The sequence below is a fragment of the Prionailurus viverrinus genome, chromosome A3 (genome assembly GCF_022837055.1).
Source record: "Prionailurus viverrinus isolate Anna chromosome A3, UM_Priviv_1.0, whole genome shotgun sequence".
Classification (NCBI taxonomy): domain Eukaryota; kingdom Metazoa; phylum Chordata; class Mammalia; order Carnivora; family Felidae; genus Prionailurus; species Prionailurus viverrinus.
The window spans coordinates 24897383-24913727 of record NC_062563.1 but is presented as its reverse complement, the minus strand read 5'-3'; the positions used below and the strand labels follow the sequence as shown (position 1 = coordinate 24913727).

The following is a 16345-nucleotide window of genomic DNA, read 5'->3' as shown; positions in this document are numbered from 1 at the left end:
CACATGTGCTCTCTCTCTCTCTCTCTCTCTCAAAATAAATAAATAAACTTTTTTTTTAATTTTTTTTTCAACGTTTATTTATTTTTGGGACAGAGAGAGACAGAGCATGAACGGGGGAGGGGCAGAGAGAGAGGGAGACACAGAATCGGAAACAGGCTCCAGGCTCTGAGCCATCAGCCCAGAGCCTGACGCGGGGCTCGAACTCCCGGACCTCGAGATCGTGACCTGGCTGAAGTCGGACGCTTAACCGACTGTGCCACCCAGGCGCCCCTAAACTTTTTTTTTTTAAGTGGGGGATGAGGAACTCAATCAGATATCAAGGGTGAGGAGATTCTCACTAAATTGACAGGTTTCTTTTTTTTTTATGTGTATTTATTTTGAGAAAGAGAGCACATGTGCATGGGGGAGGAAAGAGAGAGAGAGAGGAAAGAGAGAATATCAAGCAGGCTCCGTGACATCAGTGCAAGCCCGATGCAAGGCTCTATCCCACCAATTGCGAGATCATGACCTGAGCTGAAATCAAGAGTCGGACATTCAACCGACTGAGCTACCCAGGTGCCCCTAAATTGACAGGATTCTTACTAAAACTGTGCTAGGCAGGCCAAAGACAGAATGAGGGCCAAAACTGAGGCCTAGTTGAGAAGTCTTAGAGGAGTCTCAAGTTTGGTCCTTGTCAATATCCACAAGCTTTCTTCTCTCCTTCTGCCTCATTTCCCATCCTGCTCCCTCAATGCTACCAGCTACATAAGAGAAGTCTCTATTTTCCTCAGCCGACCCTTCCCAGACTCCCTCATTATTGAAAAACAGAGCTTGCCAGACTCTCAGGACTCCAGGTTCAACATCTCAGCTAGTAGATGTGTTTCTGACTCATTCCAGTTCCTGATAGCTAGGGTCAGTTTACCCTGATGAAAGAGTCAAGGCCCTCCCCATTTTCGGAAACTTGCTTCCCAGATGTGTGGGGAACCATCTCTGACAGACTCACTGGCAGCATTTGTGGTCCCCACCCCTGTGCAGAGATTTGTCAATAGAGAAGGAAGAGCTAGTGATTAAGCAAACACATCACCCTTTCCTTAGCTGGAACATTTTTAATCAATCTGACAGTCAACAACTTCCACTAATGGGGAGGATACAGAACTGAAGGAGTTCTAAAACCAGGGTGTGAAAAGCAGAGTAGATACTGTTCTGTTTTGTTTTTTTTTTGTTTTGTTTTATTTTGTTTTTTATTTCTACCTTGGCAAGCTGGACTGAGCTAGGATGGCAGGTCACCAAACCAAGGAGTTTATAGTTTTCCTCCTTTCCACTTCAGGAAAAGGTACCAACCTTCTTGTGTGACTTGAGTCAGGCAGACTTAGGATTGACTTCTCTCTCTGCACTCACTACTTCTGTCCTTTGGGCTGCTCTGGGTTTCAGTTTCCTCAGCAAAGATATGTACTTTGTTAAGAGGAGTAAATACGCGAAACAGGCCTAGAACAGAGTCTGCCATAGAGCAGGTACTCAATAAATGGAAGCTATTATGATTTATGTCCCTGCCTCTGTCACTAATTAGCAGTTTGAGTTGTCTTACAGTGCAAAGAGCAGCCTGGTGGAAGAAGTTCTACCCTTGCCTCTTACTGATTCAAGTGTCTGCTTAGGAAACTTTCCTAGTCTGAGCTTCAATTTTCTTATCTATAGAACCAGGGTGGATGGACAAAATTAATGTTTCTCACACATGGCTGTGCATCACAGTTGCCTGGAAGCTTATTAAAATATGTCTCCCAGAGAGTGCCTGGGTGGCTCAGTCAGTTAAGTGTCCAACCTGGTTTTGGCTCAGGTCATGGTCTTCCGTTTTGTGAGTTCGAGGCCCGCATCAGGTTCTGTGCTGACAGTGCAGAGTCTGCTTGGGATTCTCTCACTCTCTCTCTCTCTCTCTCTCTCTCTCTGCCCCTCCCCTGCCTGCTCTCTCTGTCTCTAAATGAATAAATAAACTTAAAAAAAAATTTTTTTAAGTATGTCTCCCAGGCTCCATTCCTAGATTCAGATTCAGTGGGCCTAGGACAAGGTTTGGGTTTACTTCTTGCAAAAGCACCCAAGAGAATGGATAAACAAATGTGGTACATTTAAAATGAAATACTAATCAGCAATAAAAAAAAAAAAAAGAACAAACCACTATGTACGCAACAAAGTGGATAAAACCTCAAAAATGTTCAGCAAAAGAAATGTCGGACATTTCATTCAGATTTCATTTCAGTATGATTCAATTTTTATGAGTACAAAAACCAGAAAAAAAAATGATCTATGGTGGTTGGAGTCAGAATAGAGGTTACCTCTGAGGGGTAAAAATGGGTATTGACCAGAAGGAGGCACAAGAGAACTTTCAGGAGTGAAAGGAGGGTTTTATACCTTGAACTGAGTGGTGGTTACATAAGTGTATATAAAAGTTAAATTTTGTCAAGCTGGATACTTAAAGTTTGTGCTTTTTACTGTATGTAAATTGTATCTTTTTTTTTTTTCAACGTTTATTTATTTTTGGGACAGAGAGAGACAGAGGATGAACAGGGGAAGGGCAGAGAGAGAGGGAGACACAGAATCAGAAACAGGCTCCAGGCTCTGAGCCATCAGCCCAGAGCCTGACGCGGGGCTCGAACTCACGGACCACAAGATCGTGACCTGGCTGAAGTCGGACGCTTAACCGACTGCGCCACCCAGGCGCCCCTGTAAATTGTATCTTAACACAGTACTGTGAACAGGGTGGCAAAAAGCTCCCCTGATAATTCTAATGCATAGCCAGGCTTAAGTTCCTTGAACAAGAGCCTTAAAGTCTCTTCCAGTTCTATAGCCCTATGATTGTTATATCCTCATCATGGCCCCCTTGCCAGGCACTTTTATCTACAAAGTAAATTATCTCTTTTACCTCTTTTGGTCAAGTACAAAATCAAAGATATTAAGAAAAGCAAGGGTGCTATCCTAGCACTCAGATAAGGGATGCAGTTGAAACTCAAAATTTGTCTAAGCCCCAGTATGATAGAACAAAGGCCAAGGAAAAGACATGGAATCATAATCAAATCTGACTTTTAACCTTCCCTGCTGGCCTGAAGGGACCAGGGAAATCTGAAGATTTTCTGTTGTTGGTTTTCTTTTTCACCCATTCATTCATTCAGTTATTCACCAGATATTTATTGAGTGCCTGCTGTGTGTCAGGGATTGCTTAGCAGTGAGGGTAGCAAAATGAATATGACAACAGGGTCCCTGCCCTATGGGAGTTTAAATTATACAAAAGAAGGAAAGCCAATATGAAGATAAACATAGATAATTGCTCATTTGTAAGAGCTATGAAAGATATGGATGTTGGGATAGACAGAAACTGGGGAAAGGACACTTTTGGATAAAATAGTCAAATAAAGAGGTGATATTTGTAAAAAGGTCCAAAGGTTTCCAGTGATCTAGCTATGTGAAAATTTGAGGGAATCAAGTTCAAGGCCAGGGAATGAACATTTAGGGCTAAGGGAATGACAGTAAAGGCCCTGGGATAGAAATAGTTTAGCATATTCTAGGAACAGAAAGGAGTACAATATGTCTAGAATATAGTGATTGAGCAGGAGAGTCTATTAGATGAGTCCAGAGAGAATAACAGGACTTTGCAGGAAATATTTATTTTACTTCAAAAACAACAGGAAGCTCTTAGAGGTTTTAAGCAAAGAGTGATGCATGATTTGAATCATGCCCTCCATCCCCCATCACTCTGGCTCCTATTGGGGGAATGGATGGAATAGGACAAGAAAGGAGACAGGATATCAGTTAAGAGACATTCACAGTTGTCCAAGCAACAATGTTTGTGGGTTGGCTTAGCGTAGTTTTGGTTAGCAGTTCAGCAGGGATGCTGAACCTCTGGGACTGGGTTAACCAAAGACAGAGCAAGAACTAAGAGGTTGGTGAATTCCTCATGCTCAGTTGGCCTTGTCATTCTAATATTTTCCCCAAGTGTCATGGATGACATTGATTAAAGGATCCCTTGGCATGTTGGGTTCAGTCCCTCAAGTGCCTTTCTTCAGGCCCATTCATAAGGAGGCAGTCTTGAGAAGTGAGCCAAATTTATGACCAAGACGTCTCCAGGCCCTTTCCATCAGTCCCTTCTTCCCTTTTGGTGTCCCATCCCTACCCGCAGCAAAATCTGCTCTCCTGACACCATGTCCCAAAGTTCTCTGGACCCTTCTTTCTTTGATTCTCCTTCTCTTCCCCTTCTCAGAAGTTTGCCTAATCCAGTAACACTAACTTCCCATGGCATTCAAAAAATATTTGTTGCTTGATTGGCTGGCTATCCTGGAACAAAACTAGGTAGATAAAACATATTGACACCCTCATTTTACCCCAGAAATTATCATCACTGATAAGCCCTAGTGAACATTAAGGAATTAGCCAATAGCCCTAATGGAGCCTCCTAAGCTCAGCACAGCCAGGGCACCTGTCGTGGATATATATCACCTGCTGCTCAGATGGGTCAAAGATGTGTAGGGTGGTAGGATCCCTATGCAGCCAATGAACATCTGGTGTAGGGAATATAGGTAACTATGAATGAGTGATATTTTTTCTCTGGCTCTGACCTTCAGTGTTTGGTATAGCTAATTTGGCTGAGAAACAAAAACACCACAAAAATGGTGTGTTCCTCTCCCAGGTTTTGTTATATCAGAAACAGTGGCTGATGAACCAGAAGGGTAGAAGGCTTCAAAACTGTCACAGGGCAGAGAAGGGTAAAAGGATGATACACTATGAGAAAGCCCTATATTTTGGTGACAGAGCAGTAGGTGCTGAGAGCAAAGAGGGAAGAGGGTCCTGCAAACTCCACAGCCTCACTGTCACAAATCAAATATAACTCTCCATCCATCATCTTTAAATTCTTTGATGCTATGTCAAGTAGCATTCAATATTTTATTTCTATCATCCTTTATTTTTTATTACAATGTAATAACATTCTTGAAAAGGAAATTCAAATACAGAAGTACATGAAGAAGTGCATTTCTCTACCTCACTCCCCATCCTTAACTCCACTCCTAAGAAGTAATCATTATTAAAATTTTAATGTGTCTCCTCCCACGCTTTTTTCTTTGCATATGTAAGCATATTTACTTTTGAGGGAGTTTTGATATTTGTTCACAAATGGGACCATGGTGTTTATATTCTTTAGTTTGCTTCATTATTATATTTCTTTATTTTATACCAGCACTAGTCTGGAATGATATGCCCCTTCCCACAAGTACATTTCCCCAATTATAGAACTCAATTATTGCATGAACAGAAAAAAATAAAAAAGACAGTGTCCTCTGCTCTCATGTACCTGTGATTCTGGATAAGCCCCACTCAGGTTGCAAAGAAGGGGTTGTGAGCTCTTTAGGTGCCTAAAACCCCCTTATGGATCCAGAGAAAGCTATGGACCTTCTCTCCCAGAAAAATGCACATATGGGCAAAGTTTTGCAGACAATTTCAAAGTTAAGATTCCCTCCTGCTTTAATTTCCCTTTCTTCCCAAGTATGTGTTTCATTCCAAAAGACTGATCAGCAGAGAGTCTCCCTCCAACACTCCTAGCCTATATGAGATGCCCATCCATGTAAAGCCCTACAAAACACTACTTTTTTCCTCCACAGGGATGAGCTTAACCCAGACTCCCGTACCCTTTGCCAGTGGTGCTTGGCAGGACTGGTAGAAGCCACTATTACAACAAACAGAGCCCAGTCACCTTCCCTGCAATGCCAACTTGCTGGCTTCCTAGATACCCTGGCTCCCCTCACTGATGCCATGAGCAAAACCCAGGGCAGGCTGTCAAGGCTGCACCTCATTAACATCTAGTATGGCCAGCAACTAATATTGGTCACTCTTTTCAAGAAGACTCTGCTGCCTTTACCTCTTCCTCAGTTCTTATCTCTCACTATATCTCTGTCCCAATAGGTCGTTAGCCCCTCCTCATTATTGGGAAATTATAATCCTTTCCTTTGCTTTGGGGACTAAGGCCTTGACCCTAGAGGATTAAGATATCAGACTATACCCAGTACCATAGCTAAGGGGATTTCTACAGAGCACACTGAGTATGCACTCTATACTGATATACTGTCTACTCATTTTGCCATACTCAGAGATGATCTGGATACTATTACCTCCCATATTCCCTCAGTCAGAGCCCTTATAGTGTGCATGCTGAACACACATACATACACACATGCACACACACACATCAAGACTCCTGAGGTACACAGCCAATTGCATTTAGCCATGACTTTCTGTGGCCTCTTTTCCAGAGTTTAATCAGATTCAGTCACATTAATGCATTTACAAATCCCTTGACTCTTAAGGATACACAAGTGACCTTTGCAAAATCTTTATTCAACTGTTTAACCTGCCCCAACACCCAGGAAGCAAGAATCAGAAATCACTGATTTGTAGAATTTTAGAATAGAAAGGTCTTAAGATTCTTTCATTCATTAAACAAATCTTTATTAAGTTTCTACTCTGTGCCTCATAACATATATTAAGTCATGTAGTCCTATCCTCTCTTTAAAAAAAAAAAATTAAGTTTATTTCTTTATTTTGAGAGAGACAGACACAGCACAAATAGGGGAGGGGCAGAGAGAGAGGGAGAGAGGCTCTGTACCACCAGCACAATGCCTGACATGGGCTCAAACCCACGAAACCACGATATCATGACCTGAGCCAAAAACAAGAGTCAGTCGCTCAACTGACTGAGCCACCCAGGTGCCCCCCTATCCTCTCTTTTTACAGATGAGAAAGCAGAGGCCCAGATGGGCCCAGGGTCACACAGCCACTTATATAGCAGGTACATCCAGCTGACCTGACTCCCCTTTCTGGATTCTTTATATCCACCATGCTGAATAAAAACTCATCTTAAGTCATAAGCAGTAATTTAAAGCAGATGACAAGTTTAAGAGAAGGTATTGTCATCAGTGATACCACAGATCAAAGAACAGCCTTCACCACTACAGAGTGGAAGGACAAATTACTCTTGAGAACACAATTGCATAGGTGGTCATTGCTGTCAGCATTATTATCCTGTATTAATAGCAGGGAGTGGGTGTCCCATGTTGAGTAGTAACAGCAATGAGGGTTTGTAATCCTATAGTCCTTTACCTGAAATTGTAAAATTCCCAAACTCTGAAAACTATCAGTTTTCTTTTTTCTTTGGCAGAAAAATCTGACCCTACCTGAAGTATCTTGGCAACAAAACCTATCCTCAATTGACGCAAATTAATTCATAGTCTTTGTTTATCCTGTTTATTATGAATATCCCCACCTTTTTGGCTGCAGAAGTATCAGTATTTATTATGGGTGTACCCAGGCCCATTGTATGTGGTTTAATATAGTATATAGATGATATTTGTTTTCTAAAATCCATAAAATTCTTAAAAAAAATTCTGACCCTGAGGATCATGATACAACTAGGCATTATGGACCCATATTACATTTAGAATATACATATTGCTCCCCAGGATTAGTGCGAGGAACACTCATTTTTAGCCCTCTCCCAACACACAAATAAGATTAATTCCACTGAGATTTCACCCTTTCCAGACTCCATTTAGCTTAGTTTTAATTTAGTTCCACTAAATTATTTAGGTTCTAAGAAATTGTATTTCATTAATTGCAGTTTATTAAGCTGAGAGCTGGGAGGAGTAGGGTAGAAATTGCCAGGCGGCTGTAAGGAAGCCCAGGAGTGGGCAGGACCAGTATGAACAGATTGTTTTATTCTCCTCTCACCCACCATGGTTTATGGCAGGGCAGAGAGAACTTTGGGAAAGCAGCCTCAGTTTTTTCCCAGACCAGAGGGAACAATGCACAGAGCATGTAAGGCATGGAGATCCCACACTCAGAGAAGATGAAGATGCTTCTGAAGTTCTCAACCCTGATTAAGCCAAATGAAGGCATTCATGGGAAGGAATCCACTCTGGGCTCCATCTGCTTCATCAAAATCCAGCTAGCAATAAGTCAGTAAATCCAGTCAGCCTATGTCAACAGGTCCATCCTTCTCACACAAACCACACCTGTACTCATTCCCTCTGGGCATGGGAATACAGCACATGTGACAACATATACACTTGTCTGAAGATGCCATCTATCCCTGCATCTTTCTCAGAGAGTCTTATGAGCCTCATTCTCTGCACCATAGTAAAATCTCTGCCACTGCAAGGTACTATTGGGGCCTTTCAACAACTCTGCCCAGGCCTAGGTTCTCCTGGGACCACTAACTATAAAACCCAGCACCCCACCCTCAGAATGGCAGAGACCAACTGCAATGCATTCCTTTTCTCTTTGCTTCTATATCCCTCCTTTCCTTGTCTCGCTTCCTCTCCCCATCTCTCCTTTTCTCTCTTGTTCCTTCATCAGTTCCCCTTTCCTGTCCTAAGCCTTTCTGGTCCTCTGGCTCCACTGGGACACTTACAAATGGGGTCAGAGCACCAGCCCAAAGAGATACATGGAAAGCAAAAGGGCACATCCTCTTGCCAGAACCCCTGACCCACCAGCCTGACTGCCTTCTCTGTTCCACTCAGGCCTTCAAGGATGAATATCCTCCGCCTACTCCTGGCCACCCTGCTGGTCTCCCTGTGCCTCCTCACTGCCTACAGTCACCTGGCACCTGAGGAAAAACCCAGAGATGACAGGAACCTGAGGAGCAACTCCTCCATGAACATGTTGGATCTCCCTTCTGTCTCTATTGTAGGTAAGTAGCCCAGCTTGACCCCTGGTCTCTGGACTCCGGTCCATGAGAAGGGGCTGCAAGATGTCAAACGTGCTCCCCGGGCTGATACCAGGATTCACTGACATAGGTCAGAGCTCTTTCGTGTAATCCTAGAGGAACAAAGTATTCCTTGGCTCACATGGTTTGGAAAAGCTCTGCATACCACCAGTCTAATATGCAGCTTCGCACGTTAGATGCTCCGAGAGACCCTGAAGTCAAGACACTTCATGAATTTGGTTTAACTTGGCATTTCTGAAACTAACTGAATCAAAGAACTATCAACGGTAAAAATTTTAGAAAATGCTGCAGAATATAACCAAGTGTAGTATGAACTAGTCCTTTCAGTGTTGAGATGGAGAATGACTGCTCAGGGGAAAATACCAGGGGCATTAGGGCCTGACATTGAACATCTTCTAGTTCAATTTCATCTGATAAAAATAATAATAACAGATATACTCCTTGTATGCTAGGCACTGGGAAGTGAGTACTATTTTAATTCCTGTTTCACAGTTGAGGAAATTGAGGCTTAGCAAAGTTAAGTGACTAACATGAGATCACACAGTTCTCAACTAGCAGAGCCAGAATTCAAACCCAGGTGTTTAATTCCAGAACCCAAGTTCAAAACTAATATCCCTCACTGCCTTGCCTCTCACTAGGAAAAGAGAATATTCTAGCCGTATCAGGGAAGGAGCAGGGAAGGGGATGGGGTACATCACTGATCAATCACCTTTGATGTGCCAAACTTCTCACTTTATAAAGATACTTTGTTTATCCTCAAGACAACCCTGTAAGGTAGATTCTAGAGTACCCTATTTGCAGGTGAGAAAATTGGGTCTTAAGGAGGTTAAGTAGTTTGCATAAGGAAATAGCTGGGGGGTTTTTGGTTTTGTGGGGTTTTTTTGTTTTGTTTCGTTTTGTTTTGTTTTGGTTTGGTTTGGTTTTGGTTTTTTTTTGAGAGAGATAGAGCGCACGCGCACAAGCTGCAGAGGGGCAAAGAGAAAGGGAGAGAGAGAATCCCAAGCAGTACTGTCAGCATGGAGCCCAACATGAGGCTGGAACCCACGAACTGTGGGATCATGACCTGAGCCAAAATTAAGGGTCAGACGCTTAACCAGCTGAGCCACCCAGGCATCCCAGGAAACACAGGTCCATCCATGTACATGACACTGAGAGTCCATTTTTCAGGGCCTTCTTGGATTTCCTCTTTGCCTTCCCTCAGAGGACATTGGCTCCAGGTCAGCAGCCAAGCTAACAACAATCTGCTGGCCTAAGTCCCAAGTTGTGATTCATGCAGCCAACCCCTCTTCTCCCACACCCTGAGATTTCCTGGAGCCCCCTCCACTCCTCCCACTTTACTGTAGCTCATGGCCTCCAGAAACATCTGGCTTTGCTCCTTCTGTCTCTCTTTGAAGCACTGAACAAGAAATCCAAAAAGATCAGCAGAAAAGAGGCGGAAAAGAAGAGATCTTCCAAGGTAGGACTGGGAGTTTTCATTGTGGGGGTGGGACCAGACTTAAAAGGGAATTCTAGCTAGGAACTAAATGAAAGACTTTCCAGACTTTCATGAACAAAAGAAGCTGAAAGCTATCTAAAGGCTTCCTGCCCTCAAGCCCTGAACCAGACCCCCACAGAAGCCCAGAGAGCTAAGGTTCACTGAGCAAAATAGCTTACCTGCTAAAAAGCATCTTCTTATAGTAGCTAGCCCCCTGACTGAAATGTCACCATCATTCATTCTTTTGACTGAATGCAATGTTTCCTAGACCTCTGTTATTTCAGAACTATTTCCCACAATTTTATTTTAAAGATTTATTTTTAAATAATCTCTACATTCAACATGGGGCTTGAATTTATAATCCTGAGATCAAGAGATGCATGCTCTACCAACTGAGCCAGCCGGGAACCCCCCACAATTTTTGCCATAAGTGAGTTTCACCTATTTGTTTAAAATTAAAACTTAAAAAAAAATCTATCTATCTATCTATCTATTATATATATATATATATATATATATATATATATATATAATAGATATATATAAAACTATGACAGAAAATTAATATCACTTGCCATAAAAATAAGTTTAATGAAACCAAAAGATTTTTAGTGGAATTTAGCTGGATGGGGTCACCTGCCAAATGTTCTAAATCTGAGGCTTATTGTTAAGAGTCAGATTAGAAAGTGTGGGGAAAGCATTAATGATATATTGGCACCAAACTGAGCCTTTAAAATTGAAAGAGATTGAAAAAGGAATCCTTTCTCATTATGTGATTTAATGTCATTTAATACTCATGTACTACCTAAAATCATACTACCATGGTACAGGTTCCCACCCTTTGGGAAATACTGGATTAAGGCATTGTTGAAATGCACAAATTATTCCAGTCTTAGACCTGGCACTGTGTGACCTTGAGAAAGTCCCTGTTCCTCTCTAGACGTTTTGTTGAGTGACAAGCAGATCAGATGATTGACATATAAGAATACATGGTTCACAGATATTTTTGCATGCTAGGTTCAGGGAATACAGAAGTGAACAAGAGGCATATATCCCTGCTAGTTTACATTCTTGTGGGGAAACGAGACAAACAGCAAGTAAACCAATAAATAGGTAAAATAAATTCAGATAATGATAAACACTGTAAAGGAATTAAAGCACGGCAATGAGAGTGAAGGGAAGAGTGGTCTCAGAAGCCCTCCCTAAGGAAGCAGCACTTAAATACTGAAAACTTCAGTAACCTCAAGCAGCAATGCCTAATAGAAATAAACTGTAGGCCACGTATGTGAATTTAAGTTTCCTAGTAGCTACACTGAAAAAAAGGAAAAAGAAGCACGTGTCATTAAGTTTAACATTTTATTTAACCCAGTGTATCCAAAATATTATCATTTTAATATGTGACCAATATAAAAAGTTAGATATTTTACATTATTTTTCTATGTGTGCTAAGTCTGAAACCTGGTGGTGTATCTTTACGCTTACAGTACATCTCAATTCCGATGGTAACTTTTAATAAAGTCAGCTGTAGTCCTAACAAGAACAATTTTTTAAAGAAAAAAATTTTACGCTGCTTCTATTTTTAAATGTAAATTAATATTAAAATTAAATAAAATTTGAAACTCCTGTTCTTCAGTTGCACTAGATACATTTCAAGTACCTGTACTGAAGAGCACAACAAAGAATGGTTTCAGGAAAGTGGGTAGCCAGTTCAAAAGCCCTGCAGCAGGAACTCTGCGCTTGAGAGCAAGGAGGGAAGGAGGGAAGGCGAATGGAACAGTGTGGTAAAAACAGCTCGGAGAGGTGGGTGGGGCCACACCAGAGGGCCTCGAGGGCCTAAGTGACGTTTATGGTTTATTCTAAGTTCAAAGAAAACCTACTGAGGGCTTTAAGCCAGAGTGGATGCCATCACAGGTCTTCGGAGAGGTCCGTTTGGTGCAATGGAGGATGGACTGTAAGTGGGCCAGAGCAGCAGACTAAGGATAGTGGCCTGGCTCAGGGTAGCGAGGTGGTGAAGTGAGTGGATCCGGATTTAATGGGAAGGCAGAACGGACAGAGATTGGGGATACACTGGAAGGAGGAACACCCAGAACTGAGTGGGACCCCCCAGGAAGAAAAGTGGGCCAGGCGCAGCCAGGTAAGTAAGTGTTACTGGGTTTGGAGGCAGGGGATAGGTGACTGGGGGAGGCAGGGATCCGCTAGGGTCCCCCGTGGGCATGCTGTCGAATGGATGGTGGGCTGTGGGTACATAAGTGTGGTCTGGGGCCTCCACTGCCCAGAGTTCCCAAGGCTGAGGTGAAGAGGGGTGGGGCGGACGTGGCCGGATTGAGGAGCCCCCGCTTTTCCCCACAGAAAAAGGCTTCGATGAAGAACGTTGCTCGGCCTCGGCGGCCCCGGCCTCCGCCGCCCGCCCCCTGCGTGGCCACTCGAGGCAGCTGCAAGCCGCCGGCGCCCGCCTGCTGCGACCCGTGCGCCTCCTGCCAGTGCCGCTTCTTCCGCAGCTCCTGCTCCTGCCGAGTGCTCAACCCCACATGCTGAGCTCACCCGCCTCCAGGCCAGCGGGGAGGGGCAGAGCGCCAGCTGGGAGGGGTAGGGCGCCAGCGGGGAAGGGTAGGGTGGGGCTCTCGGGGGTGGGGGTGGGGGCCCTTCCTGGGGTGGGTGATTTCTAACAGGTGTGGCTTCCTTGCATTTGGCGCGGGCGTAGCTACTTACGTTGCGAAGGAGCTTTCAGGAGGCGGGGCTTCAAGGAGACTTGGCTTGGGCGGGGCTAAAATCCAAATATATGTAGGTTGCTCAAAGGTGTGTGGCTGTTTCTTTAAAGGACCCCAGAGATTCTTTTCCGTTCCTTGAGTCCCCTTCACTGCAGAAGACCTGGACTGCGCAGGCTGTATCTCCTGAGGGGCCTGAGAAACCGGATTTCCCAGGCCCTAGGGCAAGCGCATGTCCGTTGGAGACAAGTGCTGCCCCCTACCTTTAAGCCTGGGAACACACGAAGCTGCCTGTCCGGAGCTGGCTGTGAAGGTGCACACGCCAGTTGTGTCTTTCCACAATGTCAGCTTTATTCAGTCATAAAGCAAGGTTAACATAATTATAAAGCAGGTTCAGGATTCCAAATTCAATGACATTTCACCACGTGTTTTACTCGACTTTTTACATGTCAGACAAAGCACAAGACAGGTCACATAACAAGCAATGTAGAACGCGGGGAGGAAGCTAAGGAACCAATTTTTGACCAAGCAGTTGGGATAAGGCCTCAGTCAGGTCTGGGTCAGCTCTCCTGGGTCAGCTCTTGCACTTATTGCTTATTATGTTCAAGCAGTGAAGAAGCATCTGTGTTCTTTCCAGAGATCAGTCAGGCAAGCCTTCAGCTGCCTTTTTGAAGTGTTCAGACATAGAGACGTCAGTGTCTGAGAAGTCTGACAGTTTGCTGCCAAAATCCTTTTTAAACGGGATTTAATCAGTCTTGGGCCTTTGCTGACCTCCTCTGTTTCTGTTGGTTGTAACTCCTGAATGTGTCAAAAGCTGGTGCTGGTCTCCAAGATATCTGGTTGTACCTGCAATGCCCTTAGCTGCTTGCATCATTGCTTGACAGTCACCTGTTTGACACAGGCCCCTGCTTAACATGAGCAACACCATCTTGCTTTCTACATTCCACCCCGTGATTTCTCATGACAAATCTGTAAGGGTCATGCAGGAATCAAGTCTTAAACCAAGTCAGCAGTACTAGTTTGCTAATGTGGAAGAGGGCAAATCCAAATCATTCAATCATGTTTTCAATCAGAATCAAACAAAATCAAATAAATCTGAAACCGTATGAAATGTCAACTGATATCATAAAACAAAGATCACATCAAATCTAAGCAAGTTACATACATTAAACTGAGTCAAATAAAGCAAAATTAAGTAAGGATTAAATTTTAAAACTCCAACTTAAAGTCACATCTAATAAGAATTAAATCAAGTCAAAAAGAGAGGAGAAAAACTAAATCTAAATGTAATGAAGGTAAGTTAACAAATCAACAATGCAGTCAAATAAATGAAATAAGAATCATGTTGCCAACTATGGGCAGATAAAAGTAAAAAATATACATGGACTCTTCAACATAGGCTCTTGGCATGTCTAGAAAAGAATGGTGAAGGTATGGTTAATCATAGTCTTTTTGTGATTTTTCCTTCTTAAGCCTGAGGGTGCATAACACTTTAATAGCATGTTTAATAAGATATATAAGAAAAATAATAGCTAAAAGCAAAAGATTTCCTTAATGGATTTCCAAACATGTATAGAGAGATAATCCCTTTAAGTATTTTAAAGGGTTATAGTCAGGCCATGAGCCAAAACAAATCACATTTGAAGGGTTTTGTTAACAACTCTGGAAAGGACCATTTATTATATGTGTTTTGAATATTTTTGTTCAATGCAGCTAAGTTGGGGTTAATGACTCCTGCGGCCACCTGAGTGGGCTGTGCAGCAAGATTAAAGTGGGTTAGCTTGTTGGTCGAAGTTTTATGGGCTACTTTGAGCCTTTCTAATTTTTCATCTAGAAATTTATCAATTTTGTTAATTTTTACCCAAGGTATTTCTGTTATTTTAGTAGGATAAGATGTTGAAAAAATTTTATGTGAATATTGTGAGACAAAGGTACCCATTTTGGTAGTGCTACTAAATGTTACATTAATAGCATACAATATTTTAACACACTCATTGTCTATGGTGATGATAGATAGTATCATTCATTCTATATGATTAAAGAATGTGACCTCTGAGAAGCTATTAGCACAAATTATCCAATGAAAGTGTCCCATGTCCAAAAGTAAATTTTCTTTTTTTTTCTGTTTTTCATGTTTTTATTTATTTTTGAAGGAGAGAGAGAGAGCATGAGTTGGGGAGGAGCAGAGAGAGAGAGAAGGAGACCCAGAATTCGAAGCAGTCTCCAGGCTCTAAGCTGTCAGCACAGAGCCCAATGCAGGGCTCAAACTTACAAACTGTGAGATCACGACCTGAGCCGAAGTCGGACACTTAACCGACTGACCCACCCAGGTGCCCCTAAAAGTAAATTTTCAATGGCTGTTCTTGTTAAAGGAAAAAGATTAGCATTGATTTCCAGTTCATGCCATGTATAATACATGCTATTAGACCACTGAAATACTATCTCTTTGGGTAGTAAATATCCATCAATCTATAAGGATGTTTGCGGTGCCAGAAGTGCTATGTTGTAATGTATTTTTGGTGGTATAGAATACGTGTCATGTGCTAATAAGCTTTGACCCCCTAATCATCTTAATAATGAAAATTTACCTTGTCCTATATTGTCACAACCTGATGGTCTGGAGGTGTCTAATTGTAAGAAAGGCTCCACCCAGTCAGAAAAATACAATAATGTTTTTAATATCATTCCATGCTCTGTACAGTAGGTTATTGATTATGCAACAATTATTTTTTAATTGTTCTCTTATGTAGAAATTTCTAAGATTAAGTAACTTTCGTTGGAGGGGCTGAACTTTATGGTCAATGTTAATAGTTAAATTCCAGTTGGTAGGCATGATAATCATGCATAGTTGAGACAATCATGCATAGTTGAGACAATGGAATATAATTCTCTGAATGCTGAGGAGATCTTGGAACCTAAGTTTCCTACTGAATTAAGTATTTGTTTTGGGAGAGAGAGAGAGAGAGAGAGTGCACACATGAGTGGGGGGAGAGGCAGAAAGAGAGGAGAGAGAGAATCCCAAGCAGGCTCTGTGCTGTCAGCGAAGAGCCCAATGCAAGGCTGGATCTCACGAACCATGAGATCATGACCTCAGCTGATATTAAGAGCCAGATGCTTAACCAACTGAGCCACCCAGGCACCCCTGGATTGTAGGCTTTCTAAGTCTAATCCTATCAATGGGTGGTCGGTCAGGCCATTCATGGATAGTTGTTCCCAGTTCTGTGGCATAAATTTTACATTCAGGTTGTATATCAAACAAATTGAATTGTTCCTTTTGGAAGGTTATTTCAATTCTCTGTGGCATAGGTTTGTATACAATTCTCATAGGGTCAAGTAATTAGGTTCAAACACACTTGGCTTGAGTTTTGGTGTTGGGTTGGTAACGCCATGTGTCCATTGTGGCTTCCAGTGGAAAGTTCTCATACAGTGTGT

The 16345-nt window shown here is 42.5% G+C and overlaps 1 protein-coding gene across 4 annotated transcripts in view; it reads left to right on the top strand.

Moving 5' to 3' along the window:
• ASIP (agouti signaling protein) overlaps window positions 1-15135 on the top strand; it is a 161679-nt gene extending 146544 nt beyond the window's left edge. For 3 of the 4 annotated variants that reach the window (XM_047854208.1, XM_047854209.1, XM_047854210.1), the window contains 4 exons: window positions 8529-8698; window positions 10129-10190; window positions 12558-12794; window positions 13027-15135. In XM_047854208.1, coding sequence (XP_047710164.1) covers window positions 8539-8698; window positions 10129-10190; window positions 12558-12743 — 408 coding nt within the window. In that variant the 5' untranslated portion in view covers window positions 8529-8538 and the 3' untranslated portion in view covers window positions 12744-12794; window positions 13027-15135. The remainder of the gene's footprint in view (window positions 1-8528; window positions 8699-10128; window positions 10191-12557; window positions 12795-13026) is intronic. The other variant, XM_047854206.1, reaches the window with a different exon arrangement.
• The last annotated feature ends 1210 nt before the right edge of the window (window positions 15136-16345 follow it).